This window comes from Carettochelys insculpta, chromosome 2 (genome assembly GCF_033958435.1).
Source record: "Carettochelys insculpta isolate YL-2023 chromosome 2, ASM3395843v1, whole genome shotgun sequence".
NCBI classification, from domain to species: Eukaryota; Metazoa; Chordata; order Testudines; family Carettochelyidae; genus Carettochelys; species Carettochelys insculpta.
In genome coordinates, this window is record NC_134138.1 from 36,435,880 (window position 1) to 36,451,259 (window position 15,380).

A 15,380-nucleotide genomic window follows, 5' to 3' on the forward strand; every position below is an offset into this window, starting at 1 on the left:
ATACTTCTAAAAAAAAAAACTTTCTCTGTAGTAGTTTGGAGGGTGTGGGTGTCTAGTATTTAAGCTGTAGCTTAAATTTGCTAAGTAATCCATCCTTATTTATTAAATCTCTTAAACACAAGCTAAAACATTTTCTTGAACATTTATAGCTATAAACACATTTTATAATGCTTAATTCTGCTAATTGCCATCATCTTCTGTTTATGTGACTGCTGGTAACTTAGTAGGTGATGTAAAGTAACCAGGGGGTATTTTATTAAAATCATTATTTAATTTTGCAGTCAAATTATGTAGTTATTAGGTGATATGATTCAATATTTGTGTGTCTTTGCAGGTAATTTTAAATTATGCACTTGGAGTTAAAAATATGTATTTAGAAGCAATGGATTTGGCCATTGAGAAACGTAAATGCTAGTTAATTTTAAAATAAAAGGGCACAAACTGGCTTTCTTTAGCTACAGTTTGAAGTTTAGTATTTTATTTTAAAACTAGTTTGTGTTCAAATAATGCTTAACCACAAAGTATCAATGCCAAAGTAATGGCAAAATGCCATTGCAGTTGTCAGATTTTTAAAATAACTAGAGAACCCGTTGCAGCTCTGCTTTCAAGTGGAAGTTGGGCTAGAAGAAAGTTGCAGATAGAAACTTGTTTTATAGTAAACTCTCTCATATCTGGCAGCCCCAGGACTGAAACGTTGCCAGATGTTTAAATATGCCAGATAACCAAGTTCGGCTCCACATGCCTCAGCACCAGCTCCTGCTCAAGCATGGCCCTGCTACCTTGTTGGTGGAGGTGATGGGGAGCTGCTTGTAGGGCTTGTGCTTCATTCAAATGGCCAAGTTAGGGTTTCATGTGTTACCCACCTCTTGCTTACCTCGCTCATCCTACAAGTGTTTGAAGGATATAGACAAAAGGATGGGGAGGAGCAGCTGAGGATTGTGGTTAGCAAAAACCAATCAAATAAAGCAATGCAAAACTTAAGTTGACTAGCAAGAAAGCTTGTGGACAGTGAGATCTATTCCACTATAAAAAGCTTCCCAAGAAAAGTGGTAGAAGTTGTCTTGCTTGGGACGTTTAACATCAGTGTAGGCAGATGACTGGAAAATGTAAGCAGTAGGGGGCCATGCTGTGTGGGATTAGCAAGATCAGGGCTAGCCAAATATAGCCTGTGGGCCAGATCTGGCCTGCCCATGATTTCTATCCAACAGAGTGTGCCAGCAGCATGTGCTTAGCTGCTGCTCCCCCACTTTGTTCTCTCTTGTAGCTAAGCTGCACCCAAGACTCCTTACTAGCTATGAAGATGATGGAGGAGGAAGAGTGGGGGGCATGGTTCTTAAATCAGGCTGTTCCTCTGTCCCTATACACCATCTCTAAAGAGCCAGGGGACAGAGTGAGGTGGACACACAAAAGAGCTGCTTCAGTCTGAAGCATGATGAGTAACTGTGAGATGAGTGCACTGGGCACTACATTGTTCTAAGATTTCTCTAGCTCTCTCACACAGTCTCTCACTCATTCGCACACGCTCTTCTCTCAGTATATCCAATCTCTGCAGAGCAGATGAGTTGGGGAGACAGCACAGCAGGACAGTTTTCCCTGTCTTAAAGAGACAGTGCATGGCATCTCTCAGAATCTTATCCCACAGAACCAGCACAGAGTCAAACTCCCATACACCTAGTCTGTGCTACACATACACCATTCCAGTCTCTGTGCCACACAACATACAAGCTGTATCACAAACACTCTGTCTCTGTAGACCTCAACTCTGCCATTTTAGAGGGCCTGGAGCTGACCCCTAATGACTTGTAAATACTGTGGGCTACGCCTTAGCTAGATGACTTTGGTCGGGCTTTTCTATTTCTAATAATTAATATCCTTCTACCTTTTGAACAGTCTGTAGACTTCAAGGCCGGAAGGGACTATCACGATCATCTAGTTTGACCTCCTGCACATTCCAGAGCACAGAACCTCACCCATCCATTGAAAAAGCAGATCAGTAAATTCTGGTTGAGCAAAATTTGTCTATTGTCTCTCAATTTGAATAATCCTGTTGATGGCATTCACGTACAAACACATTTATTTAAGCTAGGTCTACATTGACACCCTTTGTCAACAGAAGAAGCCTTTTGTCAGCAAAACTCACAGAGCGTCTGCATAATGAAAGTGCTCTGTTGATTTAGTCCGCAAAACCCAGCACTTCAGCCGGCAGCGGTATGCCTCTCCCTGATCAGGTATAATAACATTGTCAAAACTGCCATGTAGGTGCTCGGGGCCTATTCTTTCGACAGAGTAAGTCTTCCATGGTGCCGGCCAGCCAACGCCATTAAGCACCCTTCCTCCAGAGGCACAACTCTATCATCTGTGCCTCGGGCCGCGCTTAAAGAGGCTGACAGTCCCAGGCAGGAAACTAGAGGCATAGCTACAGGCCTGCTGCATATGGCTTCCAAAAACATATTAATCATCAAAAAACTTGAACAGAAAAACTTCTTAGTCATGTGAAACTGAAGAGATCTGAAAATGCTCGGTCTGTTAATTTGTGTTTTGGACTATTTCCTTCCTTGGTGAGGGCTGCTAAGCACAGCAAGATTGAAATGTCTAGCATAAACTGCTTTTCTGTTCAGGTTCAAAAATTCAGTCTATAAGCAAATTGCAAGAAGGAGTGAATAAATACAAAGTGCAAACAAATTCTCTTTGGTCAAGCTTTAAAAACACACATACCCATAGCTCACACCTCGTAATTTTAAAGGCTTTCCTTCATGAGTTTTACCTAAGTGGCTTCTCCACTAAGAAGCTCAGCTTTCCTAACAAATCTTTCCTCATAACAAATATCCATCCCCCTGCCTCCACCTGAAAAAAAAAGTCACACTGTGCACTGTTTATTCCATCTGCATATTTTTTAAATGTTTGTCATGTGACTAACTATGATTTTAATCTAATACTTTTGGCCAAGGATTCCTAGAAAATAGATTTGGAAAATTACTGTAGTTTATCAACAGCAATAAATCCCCTTTCAGTGCACAGCTGTTGCTTTCCGTTCTCGGTTAAGTACTTTATAACTTAGTAGGTAGAAGGTGAGAGAAAAATGTTAGTATATTGTGAAGTCTGTATTAACCATGCACTTTTTAAAATTACTTCATCTGCTTTGCCAAGTACATCTCACACAGCACATACCCACTCCATACTGCTCTCTTAATTTTGATTCTCTCTTCATCATCAACAACCACAGGCTCAGCACCCATTGGTGTCTGATGCCTCTCTCACTATTTCGTTCCATCTTTCCCTGCCCAATATAGAGTCTTAGTTTCTGTAGACTCTCTCTTTCTGCCTTAAGAAATATCAGCCAAAGACCAAATATGTATCCTTTTCCATTATCAGTAGTGTAAGAGAGCTATAAATCTTATGTCAATTTTAAGTGATTTCTAGAAGTGCTGAAAGGAGGTTTTCATTTGGAAAATAAACAGCAGCTGCTAGACAGGGAATCACCTCATCATAGAATCACAGAATACTAGGACTGGAAGGGACCTCGAGAGGCCATCGAGTCCAGCCCCCTGCCCTCATGGTGGGACCAAGTACTGTCTAAACCATCCCTGATAGACATCTGTCTAACCTGTTAAACCACTATCATGTCCCCCCTCAATCTTCTCTTTTCCAAACTAAACAAGCCCAATTCTTTCAGCCTTTCTTCATAGGTAACATTCTCTAGACCTTTAATCGTTCTTGTTGCTCTTTTCTGGACCCTTTCTAATTTCTCCACGTCTTGCCTAAACTGTGGTGCCCAGAACTGTACACAATAGTCCAGATGAGGCCTAACCAGCGCAGAATAGAGCGGAAGAATGACTTCCTGTGTCTTGTTCACAACACATCTGTTAATGCATCCCAGAATCATGTTTGCTTTTTTTGCAACAGCATCACACTGTTGACTCATATTTAACTTGTGGTCCACTATAACCCTTAGATCCCTTTCTGCTGGTAGTCATTCCTAGACAGTCTCTTCCCATTCTGTATGTGTGAAACTGATTGTTCCTTCCCAAGTGGAGGACTTTGCATTTGTCCTTATTAAACTTCATCCTGTTTACCTCAGACTATTTCTCCAATTTATCCGGGTCATTTTGAATTATGACCCTATCCTCCAAAACAGTTGCAACCCCTCAAGCGTGGTGTCATCTGCAAACATAATAAGCATACTTTCTATACCAATATCTAAATTGTTGATGAAGATATTGAACAGAACCAGTCCTAAAACAGACCCCTGCGGAACCCGACTTGTTATACTTTTCCAGCAGGATTGAGAACCACTAAGAACTACTGAGTTCGGTTATCCAGCCAGTTATGCACCCACTTTATAGTAGCCTCATCTAAATTGTATTTGCCTAGTTTTTTTTATAAGACTATGCAAGGCAATATCAAATGCTTTACTAAAGTCTAGGTATACCACATCTACTGCCTCTCCCCTATCCACAAGTCTCATTATCCTATCAAAGAAAGCTATCAGATTGGTTTGACATGATTTGTTCTTTACAAATCCATGCTGGCTGTTCCTTATAACTTTACCACCTTCCAAGTGCTTGCAGATGATTTCTTTAATTACCTGCTCCATTATCTTTCCTGGCACTGAAGTTAAGCTGACTGGCCTGTAGTTTCCTGGTTTATTCTAATTCCCCTTTTTATAGATGGGCACTATATTTTCCCTTTTCCAGTCTTCCAGAATCTCTCTTGTCTCCCATGATTTTCCAAAGATGATAGATAAAGGCTCAGATACCTCCTCTGTCAGCTCCTTGAGCATTCTAGGATGCATTTCATCAGGCACTGGTAACTTGCAGACATCTAATTTTTCTAAGTGATTTTTAACTTGTCCTTTTTTTATTTTATCTTTTAACCCTACCCATTTCCCACTAGTATTCACTATGTTAGGCATTCCTTCATCAGACTTCTCAGTGAAGACTGAAACAAAGAAGTCATTAAGCATATCTGCCATTTCCCAGTTCCCTGTTACTGTTTCTCCCTCCTTACTGAACAATGGTCCTACCGGCTCCCTGGTCTTCCTCTTGTTTCTAATGTATTTATAAAAAGCCTTCTTGTTTCCATTTATGCCTATAGCTAGGTTGAGCTCATTTTGTGCCTTAGCCTTTCTAATCTTGCTCCTGCATTCTTGTGTTGTTTGTCTATGTTCATCCTTTGTAATTTGTTCTTGTTGCCATTTTTCGTATGATACCTTTTTTATTTTGAGATCATGCAAGATTTGGTTAAGCGAAGGTGATCTTTTGCCATATTTTCTATCTTTCCTACACAGGGGAATAGTTTGCTTTTGGGCCCTTAATAATGTCCCTTTGAAAAACTGCAAACTCTCCTCAGCTGTTTTTCCCCTCAGTTTTGCTTCCCATGGGACCTTACCTACCAGCTCTCTGAGTTTACCAGAATCTGCCCTCCTGAAATCCATTATTTCTGTTTTGCTTTTTTGCCTTCTACCCTTCCTAAGAATTATGAACTCTATGATTTCATGATCACTTTCCCCCAGGCTGCCTTCCACTTTCAAGTTCTCTACCAATTCCTCCCTATTTGTTAAAATCAAATCTAGAATAGCTTTCCCCTGGTAGCTTTTTCAACCTTTCAGAATAAAAACTTGTCTCCAGTGCTATGCAAGAATTTACTGGATAGTCTCTGCCCCTCTGTATTAGTTTCCCAGCATATATCTGGTGTGACAATGTAAGACTGAGAAGGGGGTAAGAACAAGGGGGAAAGGCAGGGCAGGAAAACGAGCAGAGCGTGAGCAGCTGGGGAGGAAGCTGCCCTAGGTCAGTTGGGGCCAGCTGGTCCCACTGAAGCCTGCTTTTAAAAGAACCTTTGCCCAGTAGGCAGGGGAAAGAGAGGGGAGGAGAGAGCTGGAGGAGAGGAGCGGAGCAAAGCAAAGCAAGTTTTCCAGAGGCACCAAAAGAAGGAGAGGAGTTCTCAGCCACAAGGGGCTAAAGCCCCTGCCCAGGAGGCCTGAGATTTGGAGTAAGAACAAGCAGGCTGAACACACAGGAGGAGCCAAACCAGGAGGGGGAACAGGCTGCTGCTGCTGCTACTACCCCTGCTACTACCTGGAGGAGGTACGAGGGGGGGGGAAGGAATTGTCTGGGGAAGTGGCCCAGGGAAGAGCTGTGGTGTTCATAATGAGTGGAGCCCTCTCCCACCACCAGTGGCCACACAGGGTCCCTGGGCCAGAACCCAGAACAAGTGGGTGGGGCCTGGGTTCCCCACCAGACCATCATCTCCCCCCTTCCCGTGCCTCAAGAAGGGCAACGATGTCCAGGCTGTGGGAGGGTGGACTAAATAGAGGCCTGAAACCCAGGAGCCTGGCCAGCCTTGCCACACTGGATAGTTGAAGTCCCCCATCACCACCCAATCTGGGGCCCTGCATGACTTCGTTAGTTGTTTAAAAAAAGGCCTCATCCACTTCTTCCACCTGCGTAGGTGGCATGTAGTAGATTCCTAGCAGGACATCACCCTTGTTTTTACCCCTTTTAGTCTAACCCAGAGACTCTCAACACGTCCATCTCCACCTCAGTCCAAGTGTGTACATTTTTAATATATAAGGCAACACTTCCCCCTTTCTTCCCTGTCTGTCCTTCCTAAGCAGGCTGTACCCTTCAATACCAACATTCCAATCATATGTATTATTGCACCAAGTTTCCGTGATGCCAGTGATGTCATAGTTGTATTTATTTATTAGCAGTTATAGGCATCTAAGATAGTGATTTGATCTTGTCTCCCTGTTTGCCCTGACATTTCTGTTTTTCTGATAGTTCTCCTTTGTTTAAAACTGCAGGTAAAAATACATGTCTTGGTGAGATGACCATTTACTATGCAGTCAGTTTAGTAAATATGAGGGAAGCAAGGTGATGGGTAAAAGGTGCAGACAACCCAAAGGGCCTAATGTTTATTCATTATATTCTCAAATGAACCAAGTCAAAATAGAAAAAACATCTTTTGTGAATAGTCTTTGTCAATATCCTAAGTGAATGGCAAGGCTATATAGCTTCAAGCCTGATGAATGCAAAATTAACATACAAATGTAAACCTAGGAGTATAGATATGGCAAGTAGCATAAGCATTAGTCAGAAATACGTAGAACCATATTTATCACTTATGTAAATCTGTTGACTTAAATAAGGCCCTAGACAAACTGAAACCCTAGTTCACATTCCAGCATGGTTCAAATTTCTTTATTCCATAGAAGGTGCCAGTTATAGTAGCTAAATTGAGGGTCATGAAATTTACTTTGAATTTTTTGGAAAAAATCTCTTGAATGTAAGTTCTATTTGATCTACATGGATATTAAAGATTTCATGGCACTTTTACTAAGGCTGTGTCTACACGAGCCCCCTCCTTTCGGAAGGAGCATGTTAATGAGGGAGTTTGAAAGATGCTAATGAGGTGCTTCCATGCATATGCAGCACCTCATTAGCATAATGACAGCTGCAGTGATTCAAAAGTGCTGCTTTTGAATTGCGCGCCGCCCTTATAGCTGGGGGCCTTTCGAAACAACCCCCCTGTGTTTGAAAGTCTCTTCTTCCCATTTGTTTTGGGAAGAAGGGGCTTTCGAAGACTGGGAGGTTGTTTCAAAAGGCCCCCAGCTGCATGGGCAGCATGCAATTCGGAAGCGGCACTTTTGAATCACTGCAGCATCATTATGCTAATGAGGCACTGCATATTCATGGAAGTACCTCATTAGCATCTTTCAAATGCCCTCATTGACGTGCCCCTTCAAAAAGGAGGGGCTCGTGTAGACACAGCCTAAAAGAGAGAAATAATCCAGTTGTTCTCAACAACAAAATTCCCCTTCTAACCTGGTTTTCTGTTGTGTTGCATACGAGTTATCCACTACTTTTTTCCAATAAATGTCTGCTTTTCTGGTAGGTAAGTAAATATATTGAATGCTTTGAAATCTTTGATTGTGAAAATAGCTGCAAAACTGTAAATTTGTTATATAAATAATTGCTGTTGCTCTTTAAAGCTTAATTATTATGATTATATAGTTTAGTATAATGTTGTGTACCAGGTATTCCAGATTTTCAATATATTGTATTCTTTTTTTGTTTCAGAATCCAAATCCTGAAAAAGAAAATCCTCCCTGTAACGCGCAGGAGTTGGAGGAATGTGATATTTTTCTTGAAGATAGTACAAGTTTATGTAGATTTGATGGTAACACATTGAAAATCACACATGTGGTAAGTGAAATATGAAATCCAGCCGTATTTACCTAAGTGTCTGTCAGTCAAGGATTTTCAGTATAGAAGTATAGTTTGTATTTTCTGTGGTGAGATGTCTGAAAAACCAAGCCAGACGCTCAGCTGGTATAAACTGGTGTAGTTTCAGTGAAATCTTGTAAATAGTTTCTATAATGAGAAACCTCAGTTCAAGTGCTTGCTCATGTCTGTTCCAACCAGATCTGTCCACAAACTAGTGCTTGGTCACCAGAAGATTTTCCTAGAGCAGGATCCCTTGAGTCAGTCCATGCACTCCGTGGAGTCGTACTTCCATGGCATTTGATATTTATGACTTGCTACCTCCTCAGTACCTTCTTACTGCCACTGATAGTAGGCCTTAATATCCCGTGGCCCTTGCTTCAGGATGCTCATTCAATCTCAGTGTTTTTGTATATAGTCTTTCTTTCAGTTAGTAACAGAGAGGTAGCCGTGTTAATCTATACTCAAACAAAACAAAACAGCAAAAATGTAGCACTTGAAAGACTAACAACATGATTTCTTCTTCGAGTGTCCCTGTGGGTGCTCCACATTAGGTGTCGGGCTCGCCCGGCGCCGCAGATCGAATCTTCCAAGCAGTTTCTGCCATACCACGCATGCGCCGGTGCGCGCCACTCCTTTGCGCGCTCCTGGCCACGTGCGCGATCCGGTCTCCGCCAGTTCCTCTTAACCGCCGTCAGCTGCAGACGGAATCCGACTAGGCTACGGCCAAGTTAGCGTATTCAATGGTTTTAACTGTTTTTCTTTAAAGTTTTCAAGTTCTTAGGCTACTGTTAAGTTAACCAGTTGTTATTTTCAAAAAAAAAAAAAAAAAAAAAAAAAAGAAGAAACAACAAGCGGGACGGCATTCAGTCCAGTCCTAGTAACAAGCGGAGCACCGGAGGCCAGGAGCCTAGGGCCATTAGCCCTCCTGCCGCGGCAGGCTATCGGAGAGAGGGAAAACAGCACAGAGAAGGTGCTAAGTACCACATTAACAACTGAAAGACTCACCAACAATGTCCTATTCAGGATTCAAGGAATGTGAGTCTTGCTGAGAGGCAATGCCAGCGTCTGATGGGCACAGTCACTGCATAAGGTGCCTGGGGGAGTCCCATGTCACGCAGAAATGGTCCTTATGTGCAAAATTAACAGCCAGAGCAAGGAAGGACAGGGAGATGCGGCTTAAAATGCTGCTCTTCGACAAGGCCCTCCAGCCAGACGTGCCGGAGCGGCCGCAGCAGGAGGGACCCTCCGGGGCCCATAAAAGGAAAGCCGCCTCCCTCACCCCATCAGCGCAAAAACGGAGGAAAGTCTCCCCAGCCCGATCCCTGCCGGCAGCAACAGCGAGCGGGACGGGAGGAGCGCGCGGCCCCCAGCCGCAGCAACAGCTGATCGGCGGCGGCACGGAGAGCCACGTGGAGGCGGCTCAGACTCCAATAATCAAACAGCTGCCCCGCACCGCAGGCAGGGCGGCGGCTAAACAAGCGCCAGTACCGGCGGCACCGCAAGCAGCGGCACAGACCCCGGGGAACCGGCGGTGCAGAGCGCGCAGGCACGCAGCCTGCAGGCACCGGAGGACACTGCCCGTGTGGCACCGCCCATAAGCGTGCCGAGCACGGCGCGGACGGGGCCGAGATCCCCTACACGTCAGGGGGCAGAGCTACCCCGTCAAGGGAGGGGGAAGGCTGCACACAAAACAAGGCACCGCAACTCCTCTCCAGACAGGGCTGCAGAGTTGCTTTCTCTCAGCCGTCCGCTCATGCTGCAGACTCCAACTAGGAGGCAGGGGTCCCCCCTAGCCTACCCGGAGCCCCCGTCTCCATTTTTACAACCAGCCTCGCCCTGGCTGGGACCACCTTCACCCTTCCTGGGGTTTGAGCCGCTGGAGTACTATCACAAATCGCTCTCTCCAGTGTCCCAGGTCTGTCGACAATCTCGCTCCCCCAGACGCAGAGGGTATGCACCAAGGGAGTGGTCTAGGTCACCTTCCCAAGAGCAATGCCCATGCTGCCATGGTCGCCCCTATCATGCGGGGCATAGACACCACTGGCAATCTACCGGGGAAAGATCCCCACAGACGGTCCCGTATCCCCGAGGGCAATCGCGAACGGGGACAGAGACTCAAGTATCTCAGGGGGAACTGGTTATGGAACCCCGAGATTTTTCCCTTGCAAGCTTCCAGAGAGCAGATGTACCATCACCAACAGGAACCGGAAGGGTCCAGAGAGGCGTACCCTAGTGGTTCCTCGCTCTCCTCCCCGGACGAGGCTATGGCCCCGGGGGACGTCCATCCTCCGGACGATCTCAAACAGTTCCAAGAGCTGTTTAAGAGGGTGACCTTCACGCAAGGCATCCAGACAGCAGAGGTGCAAGAGAAACACCATAAGCTCCTCAAAAATCTGAGACCTCCGACCTCCTCCAAAATAGCAATACCGCTTGATAACGCAATCTTGGAGTCCGCCACTATGATATGGCAGACCCCTGCGACTATTCCGCCTGTCCACAAGAGAGCGGATAAAAAAAACTTCATGCCGGCGAAGGGCATGGAGTTCCAGTTCAGCCACCCACAACCAAATTCCTTGGTGGTGGAGTCGTCGCAACAAAGATCAAAGACATCTCAATTCAAGACAGGGGGAACAGACAAATATGCCAAGAAGCTAGAGCTGTTTGGCAGAAAGGTCTACTCCTCCTCCACTCTTCTGTTGCGAGTGGCAAATTACGCCGTGCATTTAGTGAACCATAATTTCGACAACTACGCTAGGTTAACCTCCCTCATGGACTCGCTTCCAGAGGGCAAGAAACCGGTGCTCAAGACCATCGTGCAAGAAGGCTACGCGGCCTCGAGGACGGGAGTTCAGATCGCCCTGGATGTTGCGGACACAGCAGCACGCTCCACAGCTACGGCAGTGGTGATGCGAAGGGAGTCCTGGCTCCAGACTTCGGGTATACCGAGGGATCTGCAGGTAAAGATAGTCGATCTTCCCTTCGACTCGCAGAATCTGTTTGCTGAATCAGCTGACTCGGTCCTTCATTCCAGTAAAGATTCAAGAGCCACACTTAGGACCCTGGGGATTTACACCCCTCCATACAGAAAGAAAAAGTACTACCCTCAACAAAGACGGTACCAGCAACAGCGTCCCCAGTACCACAGGGGTTACGAGCAAGGGGGACATCAACAGCACCAGCAGTACAGAACTCCCAGGCGACGTTCCCAACACAGCCGTGCCTCCTCGGGGCAGGGCCAAAGGCCACAAGTTTGACACACAGATCCAGGGCTGCACCATCACTACCATCGCACAAGGTCATCCGAAGCGGTTATTCCACCATCGCCTCCGACCATTCTACAACCAGTGGCAAAGGATCACCACAGACAAATGGGTGCTGGAGATCATAGCCACGGGGTACGCCATCCCCTTCCAGTCGCTCCCACCGCCACGACCTCCACCCAGGCCCCACCTCCAGGAGGCCCCCCACGTAGCGAGGCTCAAGCAGGAGGTAGACCATCTCATGCTCATAGGGGCAGTGGAAAGAGTGCCAGAGCAACTGCAAGGGAGAGGGTCCTACTCGAGGTACTTCCTCACGGAGAAAAAGAGAGGAGCCTGGAGGCCCATCTTAGATCTTCGAGGCCTCAACCGGTACCTGCGCAAGCAACGCTTTCGGATGATCACAATCGCCTCCATCCTTACGGCACTGGATGATGGAGATTGGTTCGCAGCCCTCGACTTACAAGACGTGTATTTTCACATAACTATCCATCCGGCTCACCGACGATTCCTCCGGTTCATGGTAGGCAAAGAACATTTTCAATACAAGGTCCTACCGTTTGGCCTCTCTTCGGCCCCCAGAGTGTTCACCAAGACCTTGGCAGTGGTGTCAGCCTACCTGCACAGACGGGGTATTTATATTCCCGTATCTGGACGACTGCTTACTCAAAGGGGCCTTGAAGGAGGAGGTACTACGCACGATACGCGTCACAGCAGGCACGTTCTCTTCGCTCGGCCTGGTTATCAATCTGGCAAAATCAAAGATAGACCCCGCAAACACCTCTGCCTTCCTTAGCTCCTCCAGTTCAGCCACCCTGGCCTCCAAAGCACGCACTCGGTCTCTAGAGCATCGGCCAGGCTAGTGCTGGAACCGGCGGCACCGCTGCAGGCGGCACCAAATCCCGAAGCAGCAACGGTGCAGGGCCAACAGGCACAGAGCCTGCAGGCACCGGAGGACGTTACCCGTGCATCACCTCAGCTGAGAGGGCTGAGCGCGGCGCCGACAGTGGGGCCGAGATCCCTGGTGCGGGAGGTGGTGCTGCCAGCCCCGCAGGGGAGGCGAAAGGCAAGAACAGAAACCCGGCACCGCAGCCCTTCTCTGGACAGGGCTGCACTGCTCCTGACGACAAGCCCTCCCCCTGTGCTACACACACCGCCCAGAAGGCCTGGGTCTCCACCGGCCTATCCAGAACCACCTCCTCCGTTCCTCCAACCAATGTCACCATGGCTTGGGCCACCTTCACCCTTTCTGGGATTGGATCCCCTGGAGTACTACCACAAACCTGTTTCACTGCTGTCTGTGTCATCGCGGAGGTCTCGTTCTCCCAGACATCGGGGGTACACACCCCGAGAGTGGTCCAGGTCTCCATCCCCGGACCCATGCCCGTGCTGCCATGGTCGTTCTTATCATGCTGGACACAGACACCCCAGGCCTATGCCCAGGGGCAAGTCCCCCCCGGCCGTCCAATACCCCCGTGGACACTCTCGATTGGGGATGGAAACACAGTTATCTCAAGGGGAGTTAATTTTAGAACCCCGAGACTTTCCTTCGCAATCCTCCAGTGAGCAGGTGTATCATCGGCCGCAGGAACCTGAGAGTTCGAGGGAGGTTTATCCTAGTGGTTCCTCCTCATGCTCCCCAGATGAGGCCATGGCCCCTGGGGATGTCGCTTCCCCGGATGACCTCAAACAGTTCCAGGAGCTGTTTAAAAGGGTGGCTTTCATGCAAGGCATTCAAACGGCAGAAGTGCAGGAGAAACATCAGAAACTCCTGAAAAATTTGAGACCCCCGGCTTCATCCAAAATTGCTATCCCGCTGGACAAAGCCATTATGGAGTCAGCCACCACCATATGGCAGACTCCGGCCTCCGCTCCGCCTATGAACAAGAGAGCAGATAAGAAGTACTTCATCCCGGCAAAGGGCATGGAATTCCTCTTCAGTCACCCACAACCAAATTATTTGGTGGTCGAGTCGTCCCAGCAGAGGTCAAAGACTTCTCAGTACAAATTGGGGGGATCAGACAAAGATGCCAAGAAGCTAGAGCTGTTTGGCAGGAAGGTATATTCCTCTTCTACCCTGCTACTGAGAGTGGCAAATTATGCGGCACACCTAGCGAACCATAATTTTGATAATTACTCCAGGCTTACTTCTCTCATGGATTCACTTCCGGAAGATAAGAAGCTGGTGTTAAAGACAATTGTGCAAGAGGGCTACACAGCTTCGAGAATGGGAGTCCAGATCGCCCTGGATGTGACAGATACGGCGGCACGCTCAACGGCTACAGCAGTGGTCATGCGTAGAGAATCTTGGCTCTAGACATTGGGTATCCCGAGGGACCTACAGGCGAAGATAGTGGATCTTCCCTTTGACACACAAAAGTTGTTTGCAGAGTCAACCGACTCGGTCCTCCACTCGAGTAAGGACTCGAGATCTTCACTTAGAACCCTGGGTATTTATACTCTTCCATATAGGAAGAAAAAATATTACCCTCAGCAAAGACGTTACCCGTACCAACCACAGCGTGCGCAGTATCAACGGGGCTATGACCAAGGGTGACATCAACAACAGCAACAGTGCAGAACTCCCACTCGACGTTCTCAACAAAGCCGTACACCCTCGGGACAGGCCCAAAGGCAACAAGTTTGACGGGTATGTCAAGGGCTGCACTATCACTACCATCGCGCAATGCCACTCTCATCTCATGTTCCATCATCTCCTCAGACCGTTTCACTCCCAATGGCAAAAGATCACCGCAGAGAAATGGGTGCTGGAGATCATAGCCACGGGTTACGCGATCCCCTTCCAGTCGCTCCCACCGACGAAGCCTCCTTCCAGGCCTCACTTCCGGGACGCTACCCATGAGGCGAGGCTCAAGCAGGAGGTGGACCACCTTATGTTCATAGGGACGGTGGAAAGAGTGCCGGAACAATTCCAGGGGAAAGGTTTTTATTCACGCTACTTCCTCACAGAGAAGAAAACAGGAGACTGGAGGCCCATCTTAGATCTTCGGGGCCTCAACCGCTACTTACGCAAGCAACGTTTTCAGATGATTAGTCGCCTCCATACTCACAGCACTGGACGATGGAGATTGGTTTGCAGCCCTCGACTTACAAGATGCTTACTTTCATATAACGATCCACCCAGCACACAGGCGCTTCCTCCACTTTATGGTCGGCAAGGAACACTTGCAGTACAGGGTTCTTCCATTCGGCCTCTCCTCGGCCCCCAGAGTCTTTTCCAAAACTCTGGCAGTGGTGTCAGCCTACCTGCACAGACAGCAGGTGTTTATATTCCCATACCTGGACGACTGCCTACTGAAAGGGGCCTCAAAGGCAGAGGTCCTACACATGATCCGCGTCACAGTGGACACGTTTTCTTTGCTGGGCCTAGTCATCAACCTTGCGAAGTCAAAGACCGACCCCACACAAGACATAGAGTTCATAGGGACACGCATAAACTCTATCACAGCAAGGGTGTACCTACCCGACGCCCGCTTCAGTGCCATCAGTTCTCTGGTGCAAGTCATCACATACAGCCCCACGGTGCCGGTCTTAACGTGCTTACAGCTGCTGGGCCACATGGTGGCAGTGACGTTTGTGGTACGAAATGCCAGATTGCACATGCGAAGCCTGCAGCATTGGCTGGCAAGCGTCTACAAACCGGCATCCCACACTGTCCACAGGGTGGTGTCGCCCATGACAGAGGTGCGCAGATCCCTGGAGTGGTGAGTAAACCCCAAGAACCTGCTAGCAGGGGTGCCTTTTCACCAACCACAAATTTCTATTTTTCTTACTACAGACGCCTCCCACATAGGATGGGCAGCGCACATTGGTGACAAGGTGACGCAAGGGCTATGGTCCCCTGTGGAACAGACACTGCACATAAACATACTGG

At 47.5% G+C, this 15,380-nt stretch overlaps 1 protein-coding gene across 2 annotated transcripts in view; it reads left to right on the forward strand.

Moving 5' to 3' along the window:
* NUDCD1 (NudC domain containing 1) overlaps positions 1-15,380 on the forward strand; it is a 180,356-nt gene that overhangs the window by 107,809 nt on the left and 57,167 nt on the right. For both annotated transcript variants that reach the window (XM_074986748.1, XM_074986749.1), the window contains exon 8: positions 8,082-8,207. In XM_074986748.1, the coding sequence (XP_074842849.1) occupies positions 8,082-8,207 (126 nt within the window). The remainder of the gene's footprint in view (positions 1-8,081; positions 8,208-15,380) is intronic.